Below are 16,323 nucleotides of genomic sequence, written 5' to 3'. Positions count from 1 at the left end.
TTGGTATTTTTAGTTGTACATTGTCAATGAATACAAATGACATGATTGAAATAAACTTACAAGCCTTCACTGACTGTATCATATACCGGACAAGTTAAGTAATACTGAGTCGAATTTTACAGTTAACTTTGACAGCTCCGCACATGTAGTTAGTTACACGGGCGCTTAGTATGACCTCATTCGCAGGCGACAGGGTCCGAATGAAAAGAGTTGGGTAGTCGTTAAAGAGTTGCTGTTTCTTTTAAGTCATTAATGCATGTTTTCCCTCCAAGATAATTGTCAGTTTTTTGGTTATTTATAACAACACTACGAAGAGATGTCCAGCGACAAAACGGCACACTGGAAAGATCTACTGAAAAAAAGACTGGCTTCCGCACAGAAAGGTTTGTTGATGTTTGACATCTCTTCCCCATTCCAGTTAGCCAGCCAACTAAATTTGCTAGCTGTCCAGTGATCAAACTAACCCCAATTAACCAGCTGGGTTTGAAGTTGTAGCAGCCTTGTCAGTCAAAAATAACTAAAGATTTATTACTGATTTATTATTAACCTATGTGTCTGGCGTAATGGCCTGTTATTTATTCGGCAGACATAATTGCTTGCTAACTTTCGTGAGTTAGCTAGCTTGGAAACAGTGTACCAGTGACACCGATTAAGAAGTGTTGCAAGTTAATAATGGAGTGGGAAGTGTAAAAACACCAAGTAGGCTATAGTGAGCAAAATATACTCCTTTGATAATAATGCTATGTGTCTGTAATCAGTTTCTTTTATGAAATTTATTATATGATATTCTGGCAGTTGTCATGTGTGGACTGAATTGACCATTTTTCTGCATAGACAACAGGACTGATGAGGAGAAGAAAGCAGAGGAAACAGAGCTGTTCACAAAATATTATACTGAGTGGAAAGGAGGAGGAGAAAAAGACAGTACATACAAGCACATTCCACGCTTTTACTACCGGGTGAGTTGCTTACCATTATTTTCAAAACGCGTCATGTACCCACCATCAAAAAAATATGTTCTGATATTGAATGTGCTCATGTCATGTGTAACTGTAATGTTAAGTGAGAGCTCTAAAGTGCAGCGTCACAGGAGACACAGTTTACTTCTCATCGTTTTTTTTTTTGTTGTTGTTTGTTTGTTTTGTTGGTCTGATATGTTTTCGTATCTGAATCTGTGGTTTAGCTTCCTGCCGAGGATGAAGTTCTGCTACAGAAACTAAGGGAGGAATCAAGGGCTGTGTTTCTGCAGCGGAAGAGTCGAGAACTTCTGGACAATGAAGAATTACAAGTAAGAGGTTTTGCAATTAGCTTGCCACCAAAATGAATTAGTAAACAAGACAAAACCAAGAAAAAGCCCCAAACACTTAATCAATGGCATTGGAACATTAGCACTGATACAATATGTTTGTTTGTTTTTGTAAGACAAATGTATTAACTTACGGCTTAATGAGTGATATTTAAGTGACTCAGTAGATAAAATTAAATTAGATGCCCATATATGATGCAAGTTTTTGTGTGTCTGCAGAACTTATGGTTTTTACTGGATAAACATCAAGTACCACCTACGACAGATGAAGCAATGATCAACTATGACAGTTTTCTTAAAGTTGCTGACAAAGCTGGTGCCAAGTGCAAGTAAGTAAAGAAAATTCAACATAGTTTTGCAGTTTAGACATGATATCTTGAGTATATATGTAGAATATATCTGAACTCAGAACCTTTTACAAATACCTGTATGTGAAACTAAATGTCTTACTGTGAAAGAACATTCTCTTATATTAAGTATGTTGTTTATGTTTGTCTGGTGTAGTGCAGAAACACAGTGATTTGACTCTAGCCGGAATCATCGGTAGTCAGTGTGGTTGCTCTTACTTCTGTTCAACTGTCTTACAGGCAATTCTTCACCGCTAGAGTGTATGCCAAACTGCTCCACAACGATCCATATGGACGGATATCCATAATGCATTTCTTTAACTATGTCATGAGAAAAGGTAATCTTCTTTATTCTGCGGCGTAACGACATTTATTCAGCTTGATCTAGCTTGACAAACTGACAGGCTCTTGCTCTGAGCGGGACGAAGCGATATGACGTTCTTGTTGGATGTCTTTTGTGTCTTGTGCTTCAGTGTGGCTGCACCAGACGAGGATCGGGTTGAGTCTGTATGACGTGGCGGGGCAGGGCTACCTCAGAGAGTCTGTAAGTAATCGTCTAACTCCCAAGACAACAAGGCCACTAACCATGTTCTCTCACTGTTTGTCTTTCTCTGTTCCCGTGTTATGGCATGCTTAATACAGCACTGTTTGTCTTCTGGTGGTCACAGTAGAGTGGCTCCATCAGTTCAGTAATTTTCAACGCTTGTTAACTTGATTGTAGGATTTGGAAAACTACATCCTGGAGCTGATCCCAACACTTCCGCAGCTTGATGGCCTAGAAAAGTCCTTCTACTCTTTTTACGTCTGCACCGCTGTTCGCAAGTTCTTCTTCTTCCTGGACCCCTTACGAACTGGTGTGCTTTTATTTATACCTGCACTGTGTGCAGGACATTATCAAGAAATAGATCATGTTTTTTTTTCATGAGTAGTACCATCACAGTAGTATAAGACTGGCAGCATACGGTAGACATACCATGTTTATGTAATCCTTTCTAAGCACGTCCCTTAAATGTAACCTTTGGCTTTTAGGGAAAATTAAGATTCAGGATATTTTGGCCTGCAGCTTCCTGGATGATCTGCTTGAGGTAATGACTGACCGTTGACCTACGTTTGCTTCAGTGATCTGTAAAGTGTATCCAAGTTAATAGTTAAGAACATTGCAAAGGTGTCGTTAAGAAGATCTGAGTGCATTGTTTTACAGCTGAGAGATGAGGAGCTGTCTAAAGAGAGTCAGGAGTCCAACTGGTTCTCTGCTCCCTCTGCTCTGAGAGTTTATGGTGAGTTGGTATAAATTCTGCCAAATTCTAGACTTAATATTTGACTCCAAATCATTTTGATGCCTAGTTTATACAATGTGTTAAAGTTACAATTTGAATAATAAAAAAAAATGAATAACTTAACAATTTATGGCAAAACATATCCTTAGCATTGATTGTTGTTTTTTTTTTCCCCTTGTGAGATGAGTGGTAATTAGCCTGGTTATTCTTGTTTAATAGGTCAATACCTCAACCTTGATAAGGACCATAATGGGATGCTGAGCAAAGAGGAACTGTCTCGCTATGGCACAGGCACTCTGACAAGTGTCTTTCTGGACCGTGTTTACCAGGAGTGCTTAACCTATGATGGGGAAATGGCATGTGTTCTCTGCTGAAGCATCTGTATATAACTGTGATCTGTCAGCAATCACAAATGAATGTGTTTTCTGAGGCATTTCCTCTCTCTTTCTTATAGGATTATAAAACGTACTTGGACTTTGTACTGGCTCTGGAGAACAGGAAAGAGCCTGCAGCTCTCCAGTACATCTTTAAACTGTTGGACATGGAGAATAAAGGCTACCTCAACGTCTTTGCTCTGAACTACTTTTTCAGGGTAACGAAACCGTCAGGTGTAATTTTGACAGGTTATCAGTTGGAAAGGAACGTTAATACGGTGCTCAAAATCATGATTTTAAAAATCGCTTCAATGAATCTTTGTCCCCAGGCTATCCAGGAGCAGATGAAGGTTCACGGCCAGGAGCCGGTTTCCTTCCAGGATGTCAAGGTGAAAGATTTTTAGGCCATGGTAGGCCCTCTAATGATAGGAAACGAGAAATAAAGTGGGATCATCAAAGTGGATTTTCATTGTGCTATAAACCATCTCCTGAATAAAACTAAACCGTTCAGTAAGCTATTACACATATTTTGGAGAGATCTGTAAGGAAGGACACTTCTAATGACTTAACCGCTAGATGTAGACAATTCGTTTTTTTTTTACGAGTCTCATGGAGTCTTTTCATAAAGTGACACTTGTAAATAGTAAAATGCACTCTCTGTGTCTTCAGGATGAGATCTTTGATATGGTGAAGCCAAAGGATCCATACAAGATCACCCTCCAGGATTTGGTAAACAGTGGTCAAGGTGATACAGTGACAAGCATTCTGATTGATCTGAATGGGTTCTGGACTTACGAGAACAGAGAAGTCCTGGTGACCAATGAGAGTGACACTAATACTGCTGATTTGGAGGATGCATAAGCTCACCCTGAACAGCCAATGAAAACCCTACTGCAGTGTACAACAGGGAAAAATGAACTGACCTCAAGTAGGGAGACTTGTACAGCAGCATGGTTTTCTTATTGTAAATTTTTATTAAGGTATGTACAAAAAGAAATAATAAAAAAATGTCTCAGTTATTTTACATGAATAAATTATACACCTTTTTTGTAACTTAAAAAAGTTTTTGCTGTTTTTGTATTGGGAGAAAAGTACTGAGATTAAGTCAGAAAATCAAGTTAATTTGGTTCAGAGGCAAAAGAAAAATGTATGCACATTTAATTCATAGGTGTTGTCATTAACAATTGATAGTTCATTAAGGTCTACTGTGAACATAGCCTTTATTTCTGATGATATAACAGCCTGTGAGTTTTATCAAGCATGGGGCTATGAGAAGGCCTCTTGAAAACCCTTTTCTCTGTAGCTTGTTGACCATGGCCTCATGAGGCATACTGGTTTTATGGTCAACCTGAGTTCTTCCACGGTAGGTTGAGTGACTGAATATTTTACCTTTCTGAAGCAAGTCATTTTCTTTCAACAGTATGCATGTATTAGTATCTGATCGTTTTTTTATTATGTTAATTAGAAATCCTGAGAATAATGACTGTAAAAATGTGGCAACCATAGTGATTTGCCCAGCTTTGAAAAGGATTTTCAGATGGGTTGCATAGAAATGTCCACAAGAAATCAACAACAGGACTCATAGTAGCACATACTGATCTTACTCTTGTACTTGCGAAGAAAGCAAGAGGTCAACACTTTGTTCAAGTTCTTTTTCAAATGGACCACAACTACGATCATGTACTTCAAGCTTACAAAAAAAACAAAACAAAAAACAAACACACAAAATATAATTAGAAAAGGCATTGCACTAATACATAAAATGATACATGTTTAATGGGACGCTTTAAGAGGAAGGAATTGGGGCAGGGACTTTGTTAGCATCAGCTGTGCTATGTGGTTCCTGCTCCAGTTCAAAAGTAACATTCACAAATGAGGGAGTAGCCTCCGGCTGCTCTGTCTTTGGCTGCTGTCCATCCTGGCTGAGCTGCTCCTGAAAGCGCCGTTCGGCCTCTTCAGAGAGACGGTTATCTTCCTCTTCCTCTTCCTCCTGAGAGATTAGGAAAAATCTGGATCACTGAAAAACATCACTCATCCACTGTTTTGATTTACAAATTGTCCTCATTTTCTGATGGCTGTAAAGACAAGTGACATGCCAGCCCTAAACCAATGTCAGAATTTAACCCTGTGAATACAGATCATTTAAGAGTTTTTCTAAAGCAGGGTTGACAGGGTTCATACATCTTTTTGACAGATGAAGTTCTTCAACTTTTCTATGATTTGAATTACTAAATGACTCTGAATTCACGCAGTAGTTAAGTAGATTACTGCCATCGTTCGGTGCAGGTGTGTCACAGCCTTGGCTTTACCATGTGAGCTTACTGTTCACATAAAAATAATGATGAAGCAAGAAAATAGAAATTTTGAGAGCATCCAAAAAGATACTCTTTGCAAAACACTGGAACTAAAACCATTTGAACACACTCTAAAAGCTAATCAGATATGATTACAATAGCTGAGACCAAGACATAAACATTGATTTATACTTCATTCACATACGCCATACAAGCACAGATCAACACTACAGAATTAGGCTACTTGATGAACTTCCTTTTCCAAAACTTTTCAATGCCAGAAAAACATTTTATCATCCCAGAACTTTTGCAAATATGTGTACAACAATAAGTAATTAAGATTCAGAGGGCCAGCCTACCTCTTTCTTTATCCTGTAGTACTCATCAATTGCATACTGGTATTTAGGTGACGTGATGCCAAGCAGCGAAGCCAGTCTTTCACCAAGATAGTCACAGACTGTAAAGCAAATATTCAAAGTCAAATATTGATAGCTAACAGTTGGGCTGTCTCAACGACTGTCATAAAGCATACTGTCATACTTTGTTATTGCTGAATAATGCTGTTACCTGAGATGGTGGAGGTAGCAACCCTCCACATCTGAAACCAAAAGTATGGCCCCCAGGTCAACTTAGTCTAAAAGAAAAATAGATCACTGTAAGTAAGATCACAAACATTGATATGAAAGTTGGTATTCGTTCCAACACTGATGCATAAGCTATTTACTGAAAAAAAAGTTCAGTACTAGAGCGCACAGACTCACTCACAGGATCAACTGTGTTCATAGCATTGTTTTTCACTGGTTCTTCCTCTTCCTCTTCATCTGTGCTGTATTCCTCCATGGTTTCTCCACTGGCAAAGTAGATCGTTCTTCGTGGTATCTTCGGCTGCTTGTTTACTCCCACATCCCCAAGTTCAACATTTTCAAAGTCCTTCGCCACACCGGAATTCTATAAGTATCGACAACGGACATTCTTTAAACACATCAGAACAAAACTTAATTAAGGACGGTTTACTTTGTAGATGTCAAAATTATCATAACTGACAACATAACCGGGTAAACAGTCCAACTGCACAGCTTAGCGAGCAGACAAAATTCAGTAGCCGTCAACACAATTGCTAGCGCACTAACGCCTACTAGGCCCTTCTGTTGACATAGAGACTGGGCGCTTATTTTTGATGGTTGGGTGGGTAGAATACAAAGCTTTAGGTGGTATTGTTTGAATCGACACACGAAATCTTATTTAACGACAATTACAAAACCCAACGACCATGATGGCATTGCAAAGAGAAGACAGCCACACATTTTCGGGTGAACGACGTTTAACTCAAATATTCTTATTCTCGCTAACCACTGTAGAAGGATAGAAAAAAATCTCGCTTAAAAAAGCAAAAGTTAGCCCACTAGCTAATGTTAGATTCAACCATCAATTTCCAAAATTTGTCAGACGCTGATTTATAAGGTAAAAGAAACAGTCAAACGTCAGAGTACTGCACCTTATCTATGTCCATAGTTTGTCCCAAAGACACATTAACGTTTGTTAAATACAACGACAGTGACATTTCTTCTCTCCTCCTCACTTCTCTCTTCCTTGACGACTGGGAGAGCTCATATTCCTTACAGGATATGATGGCGGAAGTGACGCATTACACGCCCACAAACAAAGATTTAACGTTATTTGCCCTCATTGATACTGCATAAATTTGAAACCTTCGACAGTTAATTACCCATTCCATACTGCTTGTGGCTTGAGGAAGGTTATCTCTTTCCAATCAGGAGTCCCTGTATGTCATGGGTTACAATTTTGGAAATTCTGACATTTTCATTATGTAATTACTCCACCTACAGGTCTCAAATTGTATGGCAAAAATAAGAGCGCTTTGGAATAAACCGTTATGACAAAAGGGGGAAACGTGTAAAACGTGCTCCTAACAAATTCGCATCACACCGATTACCATATATTGGTGGCAGATAATTAAATAATGAAATAAAATGTTTTATCCCTGTATTATGTATCTCCAATCTTCTGTATAAGGAAAAACGTACTTTTATTTACATACTCCCCCTGCAATGAAAGATGAGTGGAATGACCCAATAGTATTGAAAGCAAAGCTGCTGAGCGATGTTTGTTTTCACCAAAAGCAACCACTAGGGTTAGAAAAACGCTTGGCATTAGGAAGGGCACGGAGTCGTTAAACGGTTATATATTACCCTTCTTTTGTGATTCGTTGTAGTTTAGAAGCGTACTGCCATGGCTCTGTGCGGGAGTGTCGGAGCCTTGGCTTTGCCCAGCGAGCTTATTGTTCACATATTTTCTTTCTTGTCCGACCGAGATAAGCTTCGGGCCTCGGCTGTGTGTTCTCGTTGGAGGGAGTGTCTGTTTTACCCTGCGCTGTGGACGGAGCTCAAGTTGCGTGTTGGTGGTGGCACAAACGGCGGTGGCTCCGGATCTGAGGAAACTCCAAGATTAGAATTTCTCATGCGCAAATTCGGCTCCTTTGTTCGTGAGCTGAGGCTGGAGTTCGCCCCAGTGGAAGGATATCTTAGCCCTATACAAGGAATGGACGGCAGAATGGAGTCTGTCGAAAGCGACCCACAGTTTCCTGAACGCTGGAAAGATGCAATGATCACATATTTGGACCAGGTGTTGTGTGTACTCAGTAGTCTTCGTAATAACAGGTAAGATATATCCAATGACAAAGTGTATTTGTGTTAGTTCTGTAATCTTTCTGCGCATGCCAAAAAGAATGTTGATACGTCTGTTGTCATACGTAGCCTTCTGGCTTGCTCCACCATGATGGTCCGTAAACAAACCCATGTCATTATATAACCGGGTCATGGCTGTGAATTTCTCTAGCATCGTCTGTCAGGAGTTGGCATTTAAATAACCGTAGTTATTTGAAACGGTCACTTTTTCGATCTCATCGCACATTTAAAGATAACAAGCTTACTGATGTAGCTCATTTTTACAAGAAAGTGGGTGGAAAATTAGCTACGAGTTGGTACAAGCTGTAGTCGACCGATTAAATGCATGCAGACTCCAAGGCATTAGGCAGACACTTAACGGCACCAGTTTTGGCCCATTCATCCATCACAACATTTAAGCGTTATTTCCCAAACTATGAAGTGTTTATTTGTGACACAGACAGAAGATAGTGAATAGTAGCCTATCTGTTCCTGAAAAGTCCACATCCACACCAGATCATTGTGACCTGTAGCGGTTTCTAGGCCTTCTGCACATCCATTCACAACCGGCAACACTGCTCTATGCTTTTGTAATGCTGATGGAGCAAATGAAGACCAATCATAATTATCTTAACTTTTAGCCAGCTAGGCTTTGGACTTGCGTCAAACATTTAGTAAAAAAGTCTGTACGGGTTTTTTGTTATGGGGTATTGCATTATTATTTGCTTATTATTTGGTTTTACTTATCTTCACCAGGAATCTCCAGAAATTGAGTCTGTATGGTGACACGTGTATCCTGCAGGATGAGGGCATTTTGGACAGCTCCTGTCTTAACCAGGTTGACCAGGGTGGCAAGAAAATCAAAGAGTAAGTTTTCTCCTTCAAGCCTTCACTTTGCTATGATTTTACCCCTTTGTGTTACATTGAAGTGCAATGCAACAGTTGTGAGACCATGACTCAGCATTCAAAATGGTGATACAATTCAGATGAAACTGCAGATATTCCATACGTCAGATCTTCGGCAGTACAAATTAGTTGTACGAAACAAAACTTTCATCTGTGGTCAGCCTTGGATTTGGATGTGATTCTCTCTCTCTCTATCATTCACTCTAGGATCCAGCAGCTGTTTGAAGAGATCCTGTCCAACAGTAGGCAGATGAAATGGCTATCCTCTGCCTTCATGCTAGGCGTGGTGACTCCGTGCTCTCTCGCCTCACTGTCTAACCCCAGCGCGGACACCCTGGAGCATCTGAGTCTGTTAGATAACCAGCTGCCCAGTCTCGTGACCACCGTTGAGCTCGAACGCCTTGTTCACCTACACTCTCTGTCCCTCGATTTCTGCGACTTCACCTCCGATATGTGTCGTCTCCTGGCGGGCAGCGACCGCGCCCCTCTCCACCGTCTGTCTCTCCTCCTCAACGGCGCCGCTCTCGAGGCCAAACCGCTGGATGGCACGGCCGGCGAGGACGACTGGAAGGCCCTCGTGCGTCGCAGCGCGAACCTGCGTGTTTACCTGATGGCCTTAGATGCGTGCAGCCAAGATCTGTTGCGTGTGCTGAAGCCAAGCATCCCCCTGGAGCGGATCCATCTGGATAGCTACAACACGCTGGTGACAGATGGTGTGGTGGAGCTGATTTCTCAGCAGTACCACAAGACCCTCACTCACTTCATCCTGATGAGGGATGACTCCGGCTTTCCCGACCTGAGTGTCAACCGTAATGAAGACCCGCTGGTCCTGCTGGCCTGGCGCTGTGTGCACCTCGCTGTTCTGATAATCCACGGTGAGTCAGCACTACTGACTGAAGCAGTCATTTTACCAGCCAAACCCAGCACTAGTCATCCTCGTGTCTGAAAACACCATGACGACGGAGCTCTGGTTTACTTCACTCTTGCACTATAGCTTGAATGACACCTTATGTTTTACTCATAAACAGATAATGTCTCTTTTTGGATTATTATGACAATCAGTTTTGGTCTTATTCGTGGTATAAATTAGAGCTGCTCTTTAAAAAATGCACGTTTCATTACTGTAGGTTACACGGTGTGGTCCCACAACCTGGTGGCCATATCTCGCTTGCGCGGGTCCAACCTCAAGGTTCTGGCGGTTTCGGAGGAGAGCATCGACTTCGACCCAGACCAGTCCGTGTTCATCGAGGGCGACCCCGTCCACAACCTGGTCAAAGAGGTGTCGCTGGGCCTGGGGCGTGTCTGGCATCCATCCATGGACAACGGCTTGGTCCTGAGCGAGCCCACGCAGCACTTCCACCGAGAGATGCAGAGCTTTAGTGAGGGCATGTAAAACCTTCCCTGTCTGCTATTCTCTGCCTGCTCTCGCACCTTGTGCTTGGTTATCTTTCACTTAATGGGCCCTGTCTCATTTTACATACTCCTTTTCTTTTCACTTTTGAGTTATTTTCTTTTTTTTTTCTTTTTTGTAGTGTGAATTAATCCTTTATACGTGCTGTGTTTAATCAGTATTAGCTCTATATTTATATCTATCTATATATCCTGCTTATTAATAGGGAAGTATAGTCGGGTATCAGTTTAGTAGCTAATTAAGTGAATGGTGGAGAGGAGCTTTTTACACAGCTAGCTTACAAGTTGTACAGTGAGTTGTTTTTTTTGTTTTTTTTTTTTTTTTGTTTTTCTTCCCTTGCTTTGTTCGTCTGTTTGTTGGTTTTCTCTTAGAGCGTGGAGTTACCTCAAACTATCAGTCGATCCAACTTGGCTTTTGCAATGACGAAATCCCGTATTCTTGTTGACCTTATAATCGGGAGATTAGTCTTCCAGCCGAGGGACAGCACTGATGGACAGTAGTAGTGCCCCCTGCAGCCTTCCTCTCTGTTCCTCAGTTTGTTATTGTTATTCAGAGGTGACGATGATGACATCGTCGACGACGACAGCGACGATGATGATATGGTGGTGATGATGATGATGTTGATGTTGTTGTGTTTTCGGGACAAAGATCCTGCTGGTTTTTCTCAACATGGAAGTTAGATGCGCTTCTGCTGGTGAAACCAATAGCTGAGGTTTTCAATCTAGTGTGCAAATCCTGCAGACCCTTGTCCCCTGCGGCACAATATCTGGGGGTGGGCTGCAGGATTCTCTTTCAAAAAGATCCTCTCTGTCTGTCTCAGGTAGGCAAAAACAAACAAACAAACAAACAAAAAAAAAAGACGACAGCAACCGTGATGATCGTAACGACGATGCAGGCGGTGATCTTAAAAAGGAGGATATGAATGAAAACAATCAGCTATTCTGTCAGATGTATCTGTTTTTCTTCAGTCACAGTTGCCTTGGAACTCTCCCCCCCCCCCTCTCTTATTTTCATAATCAAGGTTTATAATACTCCTGGATTCAATCTGTTCAGTGCCAGTGTTGCTCACGTTTAAACCAACAGCATGTTTCTTCACAGCAAGACGTGTCGCTACGTCGTGAGGCTAATCCCTTGTGGATTTAGAGTTGTGGGGTTTTTTTTTTTTTTGGGCACATACCCTGGGCAGATTGAAACCGGGCTTGGGTGTTTCATCTGTAACGCGTTAGACGGGAGGGAGGCATGCGTTTTGCTTGTTCCATATCTCAGGACTCGTGCACTTGCGGTACTTTTCCACTGAGGGCTTTAGTTTAAAGCTGTCTGTTCAGAGTGTTAGTCTGCTCTGTGGACAAGATGTATTCTGGGGGGGGGGGGTGCAACAAAAAAAAACCAAGAGCTCTTCCAAAAGAATGCGCTTAAGATGGTGTCGGTTTTTATTTATTTATATATTTTTTTTCTCCTACCGCTCTTCTTTCCTCGGTTTACTTTTAAATAGATGAACTCAGTGTGCTTTGTTAAATGCTTTTACATGGCTTTTTTTTTTTTTTTCCTCCGTGGTCTGTTTGCTGTTTTAAAGCTCACAGTAGAGGGAAGTTGTGGTTGCTTGTTTAGAGCTAGAAAGTGAATGTTAAGCTTAAGCTTTGTTTAAAGTGGTAGCGTTTTTGCTCTGAAGAACCCCCCCCCCCTCCCCCATACCCTTCTTCTTGAAAGCATATCTTCTTCTCTTGTGCTTGGCGAAGTGACAGTGCTTGATTAGAGAGGCGAGAGTTATTTTTCCAGACAATTTTACCTCACCACTCTGGTTCTGTGTAGTTACAAGGCCTTTCGGGTTCTTGGTGACATTCCCATGTTCAGAAGTGCAAAGCCAAATCAGGTTTTTTTTTTTTTTTTTTTTTTTTTTTAGCTAAGGCTGTAGACCTTTGCTTAAAAAAAAATCTGTGCTTATGATCTGTTGGGACCACCAAAGCCATCAATCAGCTGCAGAGAGGGGAAAAAAAAAAAGCCTTCATATGCAATGGTATTTGAGGACAGAAAATTAAGCAATTTCCCTTAAATCGCCAGATTTGTTGGTTTTTTTTTTTTTTTTTTGTTTGTTTTGTTTTTTTTAAAACCATTTGCCCAGAAGAGCTTAAGCAGTAAAATCTGGACATGGGGGAGGAGGGGGGGGGGGGGGGGCAGATGCGAGTCTGCATGCTGAGCTTCTCCTTTGGTAAACTGAAATCTTCAGTCCATGCATGACAAGCAAAGATACGGCTAAAGGAGGAATAGGAAAAAAAAAATATGCATGCTGATAGTGGGATTCTGCTGTGTTTATCTGAAAGTCCCGTTTTTATTTTAGTACCACGCCAAAAAAAAAGGAACTAGATAAGATTATTCTATATTTGGAGCTGAGAAATCGTTTATCGTGCGCGTTGAAGTAAGGTGGCTAAAGAGAAGAGAGTTTGTTGTCGGAGGTGAGGACCGTCGGTCGGTTGTTACAATATGTAAACTGCTAATGCATTCATTCTGTGCCTAAACCCAGAAAAGCTTTCATTTCAAACCCATCTTGCTAGCGTTTGTTTCAGGCTGGCCAAGTGACGTTAAATACAGCATTACATTACTCTGTCACAAACACGTAGCTTAATTTCAGCGATACCTTTTTTCTTTTTCTTTTCTCTCTCTCTCTATATATATTTTTGTTTTGTTTCTTTTTTTTTTGGTGTACTCGATTTTGGTTTGTAAAATTTCAAAAGTACATATGTCAGAGAAGAAGGTGTTTGTGTGTATGTGTGTGTGCGCGTGCGTGCGTGCGTGCGTGTCTTCAAAAACAAAAGGCGTACCACTTTCTCACCAGTGAACAGGAAAACAGCCTTTCTCAGGGTTATTGTCAATTACATGGAGGAGGAGGAGAAGAAAGAGAAGGAGGAAGAAGAGAAGTGGTTCAATAGCTCAGGCCTCTAACCATGAGAGATATGAAAAAAAAAAAAACCACACAAAATCACTGGATTTAACTTCTGTCAGCGCATCTGCGTCAGCTGCCAAAGATCACAGTGATACAACCCTTATGAAGTGCCCACATGCTGGCAGAGGGCAGGGCCAACGGCTTATTAGCCAAGATGTACTACTTACTACTATAACTATTACTACAACTACTTATTAGATTAATGTACTAAAGGAGGGGAGGTTTGGACTGTGAGTGGTTCACAGCTGTGCTGTGGCTTGGTCAACAACAGCAGATCTCTCTTACAATGCACCTGTTTCACTGTGAAGAGTGAATGTAATTTAACTATTGAAAAAATCAAGGTTGGTTCTATCAGACCTATAAGCTGCTATGAGACGTGTTAGGAACATTCCACTGGGGAGACAAAGACAAACTCAAATGGCCAAATGTCTGCATGAAATGACATAATTTTTTTTTTTACTCTTCTTCTGTTTTTTCTTTTCCTTTTCTTATTTTTTTTTAATTTTTCTTTTTTTGGATATAGGTGGGTGAGGTGGGATTCCAGACTCAGTCTAGAAATTGGTCTGTGCTGAAACCTCTTTTGCCGTTTTGAAGTCTTCTAGATACATTTACGTATCCCGCCCCCTTCTTGCCTCTATAATGTGTTCTGCACACAGGGGACATTGTGTTACCTTGAGGATGAGACCAGTTGGTTGTTACAACTCAGTCGGATCCCAGAGTTTTGTTTGTTTTTTTTTTATTCTTTTTTTTTTTTTCTTTCTTTTTTTTAAATTTTTTGGAAACGTTGTATGCATTCACAATCCAAAAATCTCTTGTAGTAAATGGAGAGAGCTGTAACTGCAGTGGGCCGCTCTGAACCCCATTTCAGAGAGTTACCTAAACTGTTGCTTGTGAATGCTCATTGAGCTCTAAAGGCTACCTTACCACATAAACGACCTCACATCGGCCAGAGAAAGCAGTTCTGTCATCCAAGGTTTGACCTTTGTCAGGAGTGGACTCTGTAAAAGAGTCTTGGTGTTTTTTTTTTTTTGTTTTGTTGTTTTTGTTTAGGTTTTTTTTTTTTTTTTTTTTGCATTTATTCCACTATCAGCTCTCCGAATCACCGTATAGGTTAAGTCCACGACGGGTCAAAAAATCAAGCATAAAACCAGGCCATCTCTCTCTCTCTTTTTCTCTCTCACTCTGGCTGGCTTGCATTACAGCAAAGTCAAAAACTATGCAAGTGGAATGCATATGATCCAGTGGCTCTTAACAACCTTTTTTTTTTTTTTTTTTTTTTTTCTTTCTTTCTTTTTTCTGTCACTCATAAATGGAAAATAACTTAACTTGCAATGATACTTGGCCTTATTATTATTGTTGTTATTATTATTTTAAGATCTTGATTCTTCGGAAGCCAACTCAGTTTCGGGGCGACCGTGGGTACAGACATGGTCTCTATGAGACTGGCCAGGAGGCCCCAGTTATTAGTGGTACGAATGTTGTGCATTTGTTTAAAATCAGGACAGTTTGCAATAAAGAAGTGGCCATCATGGGACACTAGCAGCGCTAAAGACCAGGCTGCTACCTTATAAACTTCGGGGGAGTAGAAAATAAAATGACTTACAGTGCATATGTGTATGTATATCAATATATATACGTTTATGCAGCATATGTCCGGGTTCTATATATGAACATGGAAAAAAAACAAAGTTTATAAGCGTTGTTGTTTTGCAAAAATGGTTTTACCATCTTAAATGTTTAATATTTGGGCAGGTGTGTTCTGTCGACTCTCTTGTCTCCAGTGAAAACATAGCATTGGATTTTATATGTACATCTGCAAACAGGAAATCTTCTGGCACAGGTGTGAACACGCCAGGTTTGGAGAGATTTTATCAATTTGAAAAGTGATCTGAGGTTCCACGATATTTTATATATATATATATATATATATATCTAGAAGGAAAAATCGAAACTGACAGATATTGGGTAAACCAGCCGAATGTTGATTTGAATCAATGTTGAATGAATGCATTTTCTTTTAATCGGTAAATAAAATCAGAAAAAAATCAAACATGTTTCTGTGAAGTTTGTTCTCATTTTTAAACCACAGCTGTCTTTTTTTCAGCTTACTGAAGCTTTCTGCAGTCTGTATGGTTCAAAACAGATCATCTACAAACTTACTGAAGCTTTCTTCAGTCTGTATGGTTCAAAACAGATCAGCTACAAACTTACTGAAGCTTTCTGCAGTCTGTATGGTTCAAAACAGATCAGCTACAAACTTACTGAAGCTTTCTGCAGTCTGTATGGTTCAAAACAGATCAGCTACAAACTTACTGAAGCTTTCTTCAGTCTGTATGGTTCAAAACAGATCATCTACAAACTTACTGAAGCTTTCTTCAGTCTGTATGGTTCAAAACAGATCAGCTACACACTTACTGAAGCTTTCTTCAGTCTGTATGGTTCAAAACAGATCAGCTACAAACTTACTGAAGCTTTCTTCAGTCTGTATGGTTCAAAACAGATCAGCTACACACTTACTGAAGCTTTCCTCAGTCTGTATGGTTCAAAACAGATCAGCTACAAACTTACTGAAGCTTTCTTCAGTCTGTATGGTTCAAAACAGATCTTCTACAAAAGACTTGGAAAGTTCTGTACTTGATGGTGACACATTGTCATTTGTCCTCTACTTCACACGAATGTACTTTTTTTTTTTTTAAGTTGCTCTGTGTTAGAGCATCTCCTAAACAAACGAAATTGTGAATTGTAAATGGAAAGGCATGGACAGATTAAGGACAAATATTGATACG

At 40.4% G+C, this 16,323-nt stretch overlaps 3 protein-coding genes across 3 annotated transcripts; 2 read left to right on the top strand and 1 right to left on the bottom strand.

Annotated features, from left to right (window-relative positions):
- The first annotated feature begins 204 nt into the window (after positions 1-204).
- Positions 205-4,258, top strand: ppp2r3c (protein phosphatase 2, regulatory subunit B'', gamma). The gene is made up of 13 exons (XM_030779182.1): positions 205-383; positions 835-959; positions 1,184-1,288; positions 1,526-1,635; positions 1,894-1,991; positions 2,127-2,197; positions 2,375-2,507; positions 2,683-2,738; positions 2,855-2,930; positions 3,150-3,286; positions 3,385-3,522; positions 3,634-3,693; positions 3,974-4,258. Exons 1-13 carry the CDS (start codon positions 317-319, stop codon positions 4,163-4,165), a joined length of 1,368 nt encoding a protein of 455 aa, XP_030635042.1. The 5' UTR covers positions 205-316; the 3' UTR covers positions 4,166-4,258.
- Positions 4,259-4,268: 10 nt separating this feature from the next.
- fam177a1 (family with sequence similarity 177 member A1) lies at positions 4,269-7,195 on the bottom strand. The gene is made up of 5 exons (XM_030779193.1): positions 7,094-7,195; positions 6,364-6,546; positions 6,166-6,232; positions 5,958-6,055; positions 4,269-5,294 (listed from the first exon to the last, which is right to left on the bottom strand). Exons 1-5 carry the CDS (start codon positions 7,157-7,159, stop codon positions 5,091-5,093), a joined length of 618 nt encoding a protein of 205 aa, XP_030635053.1. The 5' UTR covers positions 7,160-7,195; the 3' UTR covers positions 4,269-5,090.
- Positions 7,196-7,767: 572 nt separating this feature from the next.
- fbxo33 (F-box protein 33) lies at positions 7,768-10,630 on the top strand. Its single transcript, XM_030779174.1, has 4 exons — positions 7,768-8,276; positions 9,039-9,149; positions 9,396-10,063; positions 10,316-10,630. Exons 1-4 carry the CDS (start codon positions 7,849-7,851, stop codon positions 10,579-10,581), a joined length of 1,473 nt encoding a protein of 490 aa, XP_030635034.1. The 5' UTR covers positions 7,768-7,848; the 3' UTR covers positions 10,582-10,630.
- Positions 10,631-16,323: the final 5,693 nt, after the last annotated feature.

Source organism: Chanos chanos, chromosome 1, assembly GCF_902362185.1.
Source record: "Chanos chanos chromosome 1, fChaCha1.1, whole genome shotgun sequence".
NCBI classification, from domain to species: domain Eukaryota; kingdom Metazoa; phylum Chordata; class Actinopteri; order Gonorynchiformes; family Chanidae; genus Chanos; species Chanos chanos.
This window is presented reverse-complemented; position numbering and strand designations above follow the sequence as displayed.

What these genes read in the sequence shown, in the direction of transcription:
- fbxo33 (XM_030779174.1), top strand. Translation starts at nt 7,849, where the DNA reads ATGGCTCTGTGCGGGAGTGTCGGAGCCTTGGCTTTGCCCAGCGAGCTT. An exon ending in AGTAGTCTTCGTAATAACAG is followed by an intron (nt 8,277 to 9,038) that starts GTAAGATATATC and finishes TATCTTCACCAG; the next exon opens with GAATCTCCAGAAATTGAGTC. An exon ending in GGTGGCAAGAAAATCAAAGA is followed by an intron (nt 9,150 to 9,395) that starts GTAAGTTTTCTC and finishes CATTCACTCTAG; the next exon opens with GATCCAGCAGCTGTTTGAAG.
- fam177a1 (XM_030779193.1), bottom strand. Translation starts at nt 7,159, where the DNA reads ATGTCACTGTCGTTGTATTTAACAAACGTTAATGTGTCTTTGGGACAA. An exon ending in CTATGAACACAGTTGATCCT is followed by an intron (nt 6,233 to 6,363) that starts GTGAGTGAGTCT and finishes TTTTTCTTTTAG; the next exon opens with ACTAAGTTGACCTGGGGGCC. An exon ending in ACTACAGGATAAAGAAAGAG is followed by an intron (nt 5,295 to 5,957) that starts GTAGGCTGGCCC and finishes CTAATCTCTCAG; the next exon opens with GAGGAAGAGGAAGAGGAAGA.
- ppp2r3c (XM_030779182.1), top strand. Translation starts at nt 317, where the DNA reads ATGTCCAGCGACAAAACGGCACACTGGAAAGATCTACTGAAAAAAAGA. An exon ending in TAACCTATGATGGGGAAATG is followed by an intron (nt 3,287 to 3,384) that starts GCATGTGTTCTC and finishes TCTTTCTTATAG; the next exon opens with GATTATAAAACGTACTTGGA. An exon ending in TTTCCTTCCAGGATGTCAAG is followed by an intron (nt 3,694 to 3,973) that starts GTGAAAGATTTT and finishes CTGTGTCTTCAG; the next exon opens with GATGAGATCTTTGATATGGT.